At 43.2% G+C, this 11,275-nt stretch overlaps 2 protein-coding genes across 2 annotated transcripts in view; both read left to right on the top strand.

Moving 5' to 3' along the window:
- The first annotated feature begins 2,210 nt into the window (after nucleotides 1-2,210).
- On the top strand, nucleotides 2,211-3,076 carry MIURF (mitochondrial elongation factor 1 upstream open reading frame). Its single transcript, XM_069231292.1, has 2 exons — nucleotides 2,211-2,341; nucleotides 2,848-3,076. Exon 2 carries the CDS (start codon nucleotides 2,864-2,866, stop codon nucleotides 3,074-3,076), a length of 213 nt encoding a protein of 70 aa, XP_069087393.1. The 5' UTR covers nucleotides 2,211-2,341; nucleotides 2,848-2,863.
- A 4,666-nt stretch (nucleotides 3,077-7,742) lies between these two features.
- MIEF1 (mitochondrial elongation factor 1) overlaps nucleotides 7,743-11,275 on the top strand; it is a 55,031-nt gene continuing 51,498 nt past the window's right edge. Inside the window, exon 1 of the mRNA XM_069231290.1 lies at nucleotides 7,743-7,886. Within this exon, the coding sequence (XP_069087391.1) occupies nucleotides 7,743-7,886 (144 nt within the window). The remainder of the gene's footprint in view (nucleotides 7,887-11,275) is intronic.

Here is an 11,275-nt window from a genome sequence, read left to right as displayed (position 1 = left end):
AAGTTGCTCTATTCTTTTAAAGATGGACAATATTTCTGCAGTAAAATACATCAATCATCTTGGAGGAACGAAATCCAAACCTCTTGCGGATCTAGCCAAAAGCTTTTGGGAGTTTTGCCTTCTTCGGAAGTTGTTGGTCAGGGCGAAATATCTACCAGGCAAAATGAACACAATAGCGGATTGGTGTTCACGGCATGTAAAAGATTCCAGCGATTGGCGTCTTCATCCTTTTGTATTCAACAAACTTTCTTCGAAATTCGGTGCCATGACGGTAGATCTGTTCGCCTCTCGTTTTAATTCTCACCTTCCAAAGTTTTACAGTTGGAGGCCGGATCCTCAAGCTCTTGCTACAGACGCTTTTCTCCAGGATTGGTCTTTCCATCTCAATTATGCCTTTCCTCCTTTCATGATGATAGCCAGGGTCTTGGCCCAGGTTTGTCGTCAACGAGCCTCTCTGGTGATAGTGACTCCCTTTTGGCAAACCCAGCCTTGGTTCCCTTCGGTTCTGGAGTTGTCAATCGACCTTCTGGTTCTGATTCCAACCTTTCCCGAGCTCCTTCTCGATCCGGAGGGTCGTCCTCACGATATGATTCTCGACCATACTTTAACTCTGGTAGCATGGAAGATTTCGGGTCAGCCTGGAGAATCCCTGGAATTTCGGAGGAAGCTGCCCAGTACATCCGCCACTCTTGGGCTCCAGGAGCGACTAAGGCTTACAAGTCCGCCTGGTTGGTCTGGAGTAGCTGGTACTTGGACAAGAATTCAGATTCCTTTTCAGCTGATGTGACTTTAGTCATTAATTTTTTAGCTTCTCTAGCCTCCCAGGGAAAGGCATATAGAACAGTGAATACCTATAGATCTGCTATTTCTGCAGAACATATTCAAATAGATGGCAAACCTATTGGTGAACATCCTTTGGTGTGCCGCCTTTTGAAGGGAGTAAGATTTTCCAATCCTACTGCTTCTAGATATAATCAGTTATGGGATGTAAATTTAGTTTTAAATTTGTTTAATTCTTGGCTCAATAATGAATTTCTCTCTCTGAAATGCCTTTCAGCAAATTTAACAATGTTGCTATGCTTGGTTTCTTTGAAACGTGTTTCCGATGTTAGAGCTTTAGATGTATACGTGGTTCAGTTCTCTTCCACTAATGTGTTGTTTAGGGTTTATAGAAGGACAAAAACAAATATTTCCCTGATTCAATACCCGTTTGGAGGACATTCTTAGATCAGCAGATTGGTCTAATGTTTCCACATTTAGAACTTTTTATTGCAAACCAATTTCTTCTGTTGCCGATTCTGTTATAAACATGCTTTAAACAAGCATAATAGGAGCCTCCGGTCTTGTAATAAAATTCAGACTTTCCTAACTTTAGTGAAGGAAAGTCTAGATTTTATTAAAGACACGGAGGCGAGTATTATCCCACCGCTTTTATTAACCCTCCCATTTCTATTTCAATGCCGGCTCCCCCTGCACCACTCGCTTCGTCTTGAAGATGTTTGTTCTGTTTCCAAGACCCTTCCTCAGGAAGTCTCTCCATCTTACACTCTTCACGATCATCGGTTAATGCTTTCCTGTTGTTATGAAGACCACCCGCAGCCAATTCCTCCATCAGCCCTGGACTTTGCAAAATACCTTTTTACGCTATTGATTGCTTTTTCCATTATTTTTGTTATTATTCCTTTGTTTCGTTTCCCTTGACCTGCTCTCCCAAGAAAAGTTAAGACAGTTATAGGGGTTGGGGGCTTACTATTGGTTATTTCTTTATGACTTCATGCATGACATCTAGTTTTCTTGATTCATTAGATATGTAGTTCTTGTATGTGTGAGTTTTTATCTTGGCTGCTATTGAGAATAAAGCAAGAAAAGGAAGCATAATACTCGCCTCCGTGTCTTATAATAAAAGCTAGACTTTCCTTCACTAGGGCTAGGAAAATCTGAATTGTCTCCAATCATGGCACAGGAATTGCTACACAAATGTTTGTTTTATCCGCTGAATACCGTCTGTGGCAGCTAGCCTCGCATTTGCGAGCGCGTTTTGTACGTTTTTTGACGTCCCTCTTTTTTGGGAAGGGTCAAGCATAGGAACCACCGTGTCCTAAAGACTGTCTCTGTTTCGAACCACTTGCATCGCGAAATGAAAACCCGCGATGGGCAAGGGGCGCAAACACGGAAACGACCGATGTTCCAGAAGTACTTCCGGAGGCATGGGCAGAAGAAGGAACACCGGGAAAATAAATACTTCCGGGCTGCGGCCTGACCTCCCTTCAACCAAATCTAGGTGGCCCCGACCGTTCTCCACCTTTCTTCCAGAGAGGGAAGAAGAACGGCAGAAACGTTGGTAAGGTTGTGAAGCAGCGGTAGTTGCACGCGGTTAAAGTACGAGGGGCCAGATATCTGCGCAAAAACAGGCGTTTATGCCAGTTAGCGGCCCTGGACTCACAAAAAGCTTTGTAAAACGGCGAGGAACTAGAAACGGGGTTGGGGACGAGGTGGAAGGGGGGACGGCGCCGTTTTAGAACGTTGACGGGAGTGCGGGGGATGTGTGGACAGCAGAAGACCGTGATCAGGGACCAAGACGTGGAAAACCGCAGAATACGAAAGTGGGGCTTGGAGGGTGAGGGGGTCTGTGTCGGGCAGAAGTGATAAGGAAAGTGCAGTGAGTTGGAGTTGTCCTGCTACGATGTCTCTCCGGAAACTGTAATGTCACTTCAAATAAATATAATCTCACTGAAATGCGATTGTATACTATGGCATCATCTCATAACCCTGTGTAGAACTTATTTGTCTTTTGAGGTTAAAGTGTATGTTATCATTGCTCTTTTTTTTCCTCCCTCTCTCTTACAGCCTCCTCAGGTGGGCCATGGCGGCGTGGTCCCGTACAGCGGTACTCACCCTGTACCGGGCCCTGCTGCGAGCTGGACGCCAGCTGCAGTACACAGATCGTGACTTCTACTTTGCCTCTGTCCGCCGAGAATTTCGTCGCAACCAAGGCCTTACACAGCTGGACGAAAAGGCACGGCAACTGGAGAAGGGGCAGTTCTTTCTGCGCACCAGACTGGGAGGGTTGGTGTGAGCCGGGCTGGCGTTGCGCCTTCGGCTCACTCATTCACCCGCCTTTTGAAAACGTATTTGGTTATATCTGCCATTTAGCTGACTGCTTGCAAGTCTCAGGTGAGCAAGTGAACATGTGCTAGGTCACACTCAAAAGTGGTAATGAACAATAGAATAGACTTCCAGTGTGACCATATTGTGTGGTGCATTGCATGCGAGGCTCGGTCTTCGCTACAATGATGGATTTAAATTATTGTGAGATTTGGTGAGCACATGCAAACTGCCAGTACGTGTAATGAAGTTTGCTGGTAACTGGGCAGTGTATCTACATACCTTGTCCCGGTCATTACAAAAAGAGAGAGAAAAAAAGCGAAGCTGGTCTTCTAAATGCAGAACCCCCCCCCCCCCTCTGCTCTTCACAGCCTGTTGCCCCGTCCCTTTTACTTAGAACTGATAATAAACAGTTAATCTGTTTTTATTAAAATGTTTCTGCTGCTCGGAGGGGGCAAAGCTCCTCCATCCTAGTGGAGGAGCCATGCCTGGCTATTAACATTGTAAATTCCTAAAGGGACTTTTCTTTCCACATAAATTGAAAATGAAAAGTAAAACAGTTGACATAACGAGCCGATTCAAAGAGCCACGGCTGTCATGAGCGCAAAGGGGAGAGACAAAAGGAAAAAAGTTTGCTGGCAGTCAAACATTTCTGCAAAAGTGCAATTATCCATGTAAAAGGGTCGATGGCCAAGGCTGTACCAAAGCAGTCCCAAGTTGTTTTTATAGGATATAAAGCATTTACCAACGATAAAGGATTTTTGAAAGGCTAGCCCAGGAAAGAATGATAGTGATGGGCGTGGCTAAAAGCCCACAGAATTTACAAGTCAGAAAAGCAGTTGTTCTTCTCTGGAAGAAGGTGAGGAAAGTCTTATTTCTTGGTCCCTGTGCATAATGGAGTCCACTTTCTGAAGGAAAGCTACGTTAGGTTTGAGAATTAGTTTAACACAGTTGAAAATGAGAGCTGCGTAATAAAGCCCCCAATTCCTCTGGCAGATGCGACAGTGGCTAAGAAAGCCACCTTCGTAGACAAGTACTTCAAATATATAGTTAGAGACGCAAAAGGAAATTCCTGCAAAGGTTCAATACTAGAGGGAGATCTTAAAGGAAGAGGTCCTTGACCTGCAAACTTAACACAGAAAAGACCACCAGTAATCTGCATTCTAAATCCTCATCCTGGTCTAGCCTTTCCCTATAATTTCTGAATACCTTACTTGCGACTTACTGACCTCCTAACAAGGAGATAGACAACATCTTTTAAATCTGTCTGAAACTACAGGATGAAAAATATCTCAAACCTTTAGAGAAGCAACTATTTGAACACCAAGTCTGAAAATTCCTTAAATGCTTATCACAACCCTTGAGGGTAGAGGGGCGCCTAGACCCTGGAATAGCTGTAGGTAAGTGCTCCAATATTTCTTCACTCTGTGACTTAACCCTTTCAACCTCCAGACCGAGAGACCGTTTTGAAAGTGAAATAACCCTCCCATTCCCAGTGCACTAAGAGGAAATGGGGAGGCATTTTCCAAAAATAGCTAGGGCCATGCTCTTTAGAAGCAGAAACTAGGTTTTGTGGTGCCAGAAGCGAAAAACCATTTTTATTTCAGCTCCTTACCCAAGGCTCCTGATACAGGAAAGCGAGAAAAACACCCATGGAGTTAGGGGAGGTTTTGCGCTGATCAGAAGACTGCTCAATCTATCTGCTATCACAATGTCGTTTTTCACAGATGCATAATGTTTTCAAGGCCAGAAAATGAGTTTGTCATTACCACAATATTGACAGCTATCCGATTGAGAGCACGGGATCAAGTCCCTCCTTGTCTGTCTTGTCTGTACAACATTTTCCGTCCACAAGCTAAGGACATACTGTTGCACAAGATAGTGTCATTTCCCAGGATTGACATTGACAGCAGTGTCGCCCCCTCCACACCGTATTCTGCCATGCAGGCATCTGTTGTCTCAATCTGCAGAGTTCTTTTTCCAAAGAGGAATCACTTTCTGAATGGCTTGGTGCTGGTCTACTCTGTAGAGTTACAAGAATCTCCTCCAAGACAATTCATGTAGGCTTCCAGTGTCTGAGAAGATAAGTTGATAAAGCTTTTTAATTGCAGTCTAGCTCATTGTATCAGTGATACACAGGCTGACATGTGGCCCTAAGTGTTTACCCAAAGGCGCATGGTTGCCTGTTTTGCCGAAAGGAGTTGTGCCAGTAAGTCTCAGCTTGAATGTTATTTTCATTGGCAGGAGGACCATTCTAATGTCTGTTATGAGTTGTCCTTCTATGAAAGTCCTATTCATAAATGCTGCTTCTGTAGTTAAGGGAATTATTCTCTGCAGTGTCTCCATTTTCAATGGAGTTTTCTGTAGCTTTTTTTTTTTTTTTTTTTACCTTCCTGGGATCTAGAATTAGTTGATATACCCCTGAAGGTTTTGGTACAAGAAATATTTTCCTTTTCCTCGCCATTCTCAGGACTGGTACAATAGATTCTTTTGTTATCAACTTGTGGCTCGCCTCCTTTGTTGCCTTCTTGGCAGGACTTAGTGGACATGGTGTCTGAATGGCTTCAGTCTCTGGCAATAGAGATGAGAACTCTATCCCACACCCATTCTTGTGATCTAAAGTGCTGAAGAGTCACAAATAGACTTTTCCCCGCCTTCCTAAAGTGACAAATTTACTGGCAATATTTGGCTACCTTCGGTGTGGTCAGGAGAGGTAATTTCTCAATGTTGAAGGAGGTTTACTTTTCTGGTCTTCCTGAGACTTAAAGCCTTTTCCTCTTGGTTTCTTTGTAAAACTGAACTGCAATTGTGTTGACGTTCTTCTTCTAGTCTGCCAGGACATGGATGATTGTGAAAAAGAATTGGGTGTAGATGACGTCTGCCAAAATGAAAATGAATGTTTAGTTTTACTTCTAGGTCATAACCAAAGTGCTTTAAGCCCTAAAAGATAAAAAAGTACAGAGCTTCAGATTCTGAGCAGAATCCGTATGCCATTATCTTAAGTATGGATTCCTGCTATTTGTGTTCCTTGAGATAGCGCTACATCCTTACAATGTCAAAGAATGTATTAGAATCGAATTCAATAGCTTCCACAATTGTGGAACAGTCACAGCTGCTTTGAAGAGGGACATAAATTATGAGCTCATTGACTGACAGGCACAGGCTCCCTATACTGTCATAGCTAAGTGCGTTCTCGTATGACATTTTTTTTTTTTTTTTTTTTTTTTTTTTTTTTTTTTTTTTTTTTTTTTTTTTAGAAGAGTCCACCTTTTTATCTCGAGGGTCGTTTAAAGTGCTTTATTCCGACCAAACTTGCCCAAAGTACTTTTAACGAAACTTGCCACAAAGGGGTCCACTGGAACGGTTTACATAAATCTCTTATCCCTTTCTGCTAAATCTAGTTAAGTTTATCTTATTCAGGTCCTTCCACTCACTTAAGGTGGCCTGTTAATGAATGGATAGAACCATACTGAAACATGTTGTAATTGCCTTAACTGGTTCTGTACAAGTACAGGGTGAGTCTTTGACTGGCGCCTTATGTTATTCTTAATTGGAGACAGATTCTCAGGAGAGGCCTCTATGCATTCACATACTCCTCCCCACCTCTTCCATCTTTGGGTAATTTGTCTAAATGTTGTTCCTCGTTGTCAGAGCCAAAAGAAGAAAAGGGTGTCCGAGGAGTAACAGAATTGAACTGCAGCCATAGTTTCTAGGACAATTTCCCGAATTTTATCCTCCAAGCCATCCTTGGAGTTCTCGGTTCGCTGTGCCTTTTCATAGCGGGAGAAGGTAAAGAATGGCCTCCTCTAAATTATGCCACTTTCTGCTGTGCTTATCCACAGTAAAACTAAGGCAGATCTTACCAGTCTGAACCCCAAGCTCCTTGCTTACTTCCTTGTATAAATATTCTGGGCGCCAGTGAGTTTTCCACTGTGCATGCCCGAGAGAATGAACACTTAAGCATGCGTCTCAAGTACACCATGTGATATCCACATCAGTCATTCTCCCCATGTCAGCAACCAGGGAAAATGGGGGGCCTCACATATGGTTGATCCTCCAGGGATGGTGTTCTTCCCCCAAAAGACTGCCTCAGCTTGCTGCACTTCCTTTTCCCTTGGAAAGCCTCGTTGTGTTGCACAGACTGATCTAGGCTTTCCTGTTCTTGTCCTAGATATAGACAGGAGAAGCAAACGGGGTAAGTCCTATGGCATACACAATCTTTGACAACATTACTACCTATTTATTTCTTGTACAACCGCTGTAGACTTCTCTCTTTGTAATGACTGGGATGAGGGCACAGGATGTAGGGATGATCTGTTGTAAGGTTGCAGGGTTGCTTGTGCACACCAACACCTTGGTATCGCGACAGTATGGACATGATCACAGAGGTCTGCTATAAGTATATTATTAGCTATGGGGGTGAGGCTACATTTCATTCTCATGCCAGATTTTATATGATGCTGTTCTATGACATTATTTTCCCCCATATTCACTTCACCTTCTCTTTCTTGCATTCACCCTTCCTGCGTGCTTTGATGCTCATGAAATCTGTCAGATCTTTAGCAACACCGTGCCAGGTCTATCTGCTTTCTCATTGCAGGGCTCCGAAGACTTCTAGGAGCAGAGGTGAAGAAAGAATGGCTGGTGCTGGTGAGCAGAAGAATAAAAAGGATGAAAATGGTCTGGGAACAGCCATCGACTTTGTCCTTTCCAATGCCAGAGTGGTCCTTGGGGTCGGTGGTGCTGCAATGCTGGGCATCGCCACCCTGGCGGTTAAACGGGTGAGTGAGCATAGCAATGTGTTGCGAATGGAAGAATGCCAGCAGTTTTCTTTTTTTGTTTTTTTGTTTTTGTTTTTTGAAGCGCATGAGGCCATTTGTCCCCTGTAAAGTTATCAACAATGCAGGCACGTTGTCAAAGGCAACATGCATCCTAACATTGTTGCATCTCTACTTTTCTCCTAGGAAACGGTGTAAAACAGATTTTCCTAGGGCCTTAGGTTTATTTCAGAACAGAAAACCAAATATGCTTTGTTGCATTTCTGCTAGTGATTTATACTTTGTAGCAATCAACTGGGACGTTACTTGTTCATAGCAGTAGCGCCCCACCCAGGGCACACTGTCCATAGTCACATTTCAAATGCATTTTTGCCTTCCCTGAATACTATTGTCAAGAAAGATCTTTAAACACTTAGTGCCTCTTTATGGATTGGCCCAATTATATGTAGAATTGGCACACAAGGCAAATAGCAATCTATCATATTAAGTGGCTGTGCAGTTTTGGCACGATTCAGTGTTTAACTTCAAAATGGTGTGGTAACACTAACTGCACGTTTTCCCCTGTTTCAATGTGAGGATTATTTGTCTGCATCTTTTTCTTCTCAATTACCTGGTTAAAAAATGCTGGAAAAGTCCTCTGTTGTGCATTTAGCACCACAACTTTGTATCCCAGCTCAATTTACGCTTGCATCAGAGTATGCAGACACCTCATAATGAAGGCCTTGAGCTCATCTAAATAACGTGGTAGGTTTCTGAAACCTGGCATGACTGAGGATGCCTCAAATGCGTTGTAAATGAGTCTTTTGACTTTGTGTTTTGGTTTAGAGTGTAATCTGTATATAGCACATAAGAACCGCAACATAAAAATGGAATAAAAAAGCTGCTGTGCAGAATAGTCTCTCTTCTCTGAGCGAGGAGAATGACGTCAGAGGCCCTAAGCAAGTATTTACAGCAAGTAGAAAAATCCAGTGTTCAAAATACTTGAAAATGAGGTACTATAGGCTCATACGAATTAATATGTGAAAAGTTACCCTGCCTAAAGATTGGAATTCTCGAAGAACTCCATAGGTAATCCCGAGAGCCTGAAAGTTACAACATTTACGACATACTCAGTCGTAAGCAGCTACACATACATAACTGCCCCTGGAAAACCATTTCATATTAGAAAAAATTATTACTAATACATTTACCTTTTCTAACCTTTTCCACCGGGAAATGTTTTTCCTGGTAGAGAAGCCGCATCTCCTACAACTGCACAAATTTTAGGAATGTTTCCTCTTATTCTGTCACTGAGAACTGATTTTACTTCTGTCTGTAACAGGAAGTCTCTAAACATTTCTAGGATGAGAATGTTTATGAGTAGTTACCAATTCTTACATTTGTCAGTGTGCACAAACTCTCTATGGCATCCCCACAGTGGAATGCATACTTCTCACCCATGAGAGCAGATTTACTCCAACCTAATGTTACATAATACAAGTGTTATATTGTGTGTGTGTGTGTGTGTGTGTGTGTGTAAATTGAGTTAAAAGCTAATTCACATTCCACTTTTGTAAATCAAGCCCATGTACACAAGTAAGTTGAACCTTTACATGCAAATGACTGTGAATCAGGCAATGAGTGCTATGGGGCACATAAGCCTAACTTCCTGCTTTCCAGGAAATAATTTGACAAGTAAATCTCATGGTGCCCAATTAGGTGCTGGGAAAAGGTTTGCATTCAAAATATAACCGCAGACAAGGATGTGCACATTGATCCAGCCAAGGGTGGCCACTGTCCACGTCACTGGATACCGCAGTGGTGGTGCCCTGACCGGAATCACGCTGATGCTTGGTCCCCTTTCCAGTTTTGACTGTTTGGTTGTGTGACACAGCTGTTGTCACAGTGTCCTTTCCTTGGGATCTGCACGCTGCTGAACAAAAGGCCAACCTCCTAGTGTCACCAACTCAGAAGGCTATTATAGCACAGAGTTATGATGAAGCCAGGCGGCGGGGAAGGGAACTACAGGGAGAGAGATCTGAAAAGAAACTGTTAGAACAAATATGCATACATTACTTAATAACGGTATAACTCACATAGACTCTTGAATAAAGGTGTTTCCGTGATATCAGATTGAGACCCTTTGTGAATTGGACATAGCCCCTTCTTTGAATCATGGAACAAGAACAAACTGTAACCTCTGAACCTCGAGATGGCAAGAGCTTTGGACCATGGTCATACTCTGAATATCAGTCATGTAACAGTTATGCATTCATAAGATAAAGTTTGATCTCAACCTAGAAATTCTCAAAGACTTAAATATGTATCTCACATATTATGCTTCCCAAAAAACAATGAAACTATAATTTGCTTATCTCTGAAATGTTTTCACATTTACTACCTAGGCCTGAAAGTTTACTCCTTGAACTTGAAGCGCTTTGTTTGTTGGGCAGAAGCGCCTTGCTTGTTGTTCATGAAGCGCTTTGATCATCATACATGAAGCGCTTTGTTCATTATGCCAGAGAGCGTTTTTACTAGCTTTGTCTGAAGCGCTACGCTCGTTATGCCAAGGGGTGTTTTACTCATGTGTCCTGAAGCATTTTGATACTTGTGCCAAGGGTGCTTTACTCATGTGGACTGAAACGCTTTGATTGTCGTGCCAAGGGTGCTTTCCTCATGTGGACTGAAACGCTTTGTCGTGCCAAGGGTTCTTTACTCATGTGGACTGAAACGCTTTTGATTATCGTGGCAAGGGCGCCGTACCCGTGTGGCCTGAAGAGCTTCACTCTTTGTGCTAAGGGGGAACTTTACTCTTAAAACTGGAAACGCTTTGATCGTTGTGCTAAGGAGCACTGTACTTTAGTAAGTAACAACTTACTTCAAGATTAAGCTCATCAAGACCTTACCACTACGAGTACGACCTACTCGTATCTGAATTCACCATGGAAACAAGGATACTCCGACATGCTGTCCATCTGCCATGCAGGAAATCTGCTTCTTCAAAGGAACCCCCACGAGGTCTGACTGCATTGAGGTCTTCAAAATAGTGAGCAATGTGCTTGGGTGTGGCTGGGCTTTATAGGCCTGCCACGCCCCAAGGTGGCTGCTGCCTCTAAAAACCTGCGAATTGTAGTCCCTTCTTAAAATAGCACTGATAAGTGCATCTTGTCCACCAATGTCCTAATGCTGCAGCTACATGAGCTTTACCACGGCAGGCGACGCTGGTGACCACTTTTAGAACAGGAAGGGATGACAAGTGTTGCGCATGAAGCGCCGCAAATACGCAAGCGGAGTTTTGGGCGGGACCTGGACCGTGCACCGCCTTATTCCTGACAGACGTACATGAGAAATCACACAGACCTTTTCCAGCTGCTTCCGCTCCATTGTTTTTAGCTTGCTGTGCCTTTACAGGC

This window comes from Pleurodeles waltl, chromosome 4_2 (assembly GCF_031143425.1).
Source record: "Pleurodeles waltl isolate 20211129_DDA chromosome 4_2, aPleWal1.hap1.20221129, whole genome shotgun sequence".
Classification (NCBI taxonomy): domain Eukaryota; kingdom Metazoa; phylum Chordata; class Amphibia; order Caudata; family Salamandridae; genus Pleurodeles; species Pleurodeles waltl.
Note: the sequence above shows the minus strand (reverse complement) of the source record. Positions and strands in the feature narration are given on the sequence as shown.

Bases quoted from the DNA above. Each gene is read 5' to 3' on its own strand.
- MIURF (XM_069231292.1), top strand. From the start codon at position 2,864: ATGGCGGCGTGGTCCCGTACAGCGGTACTCACCCTGTACCGGGCCCTG.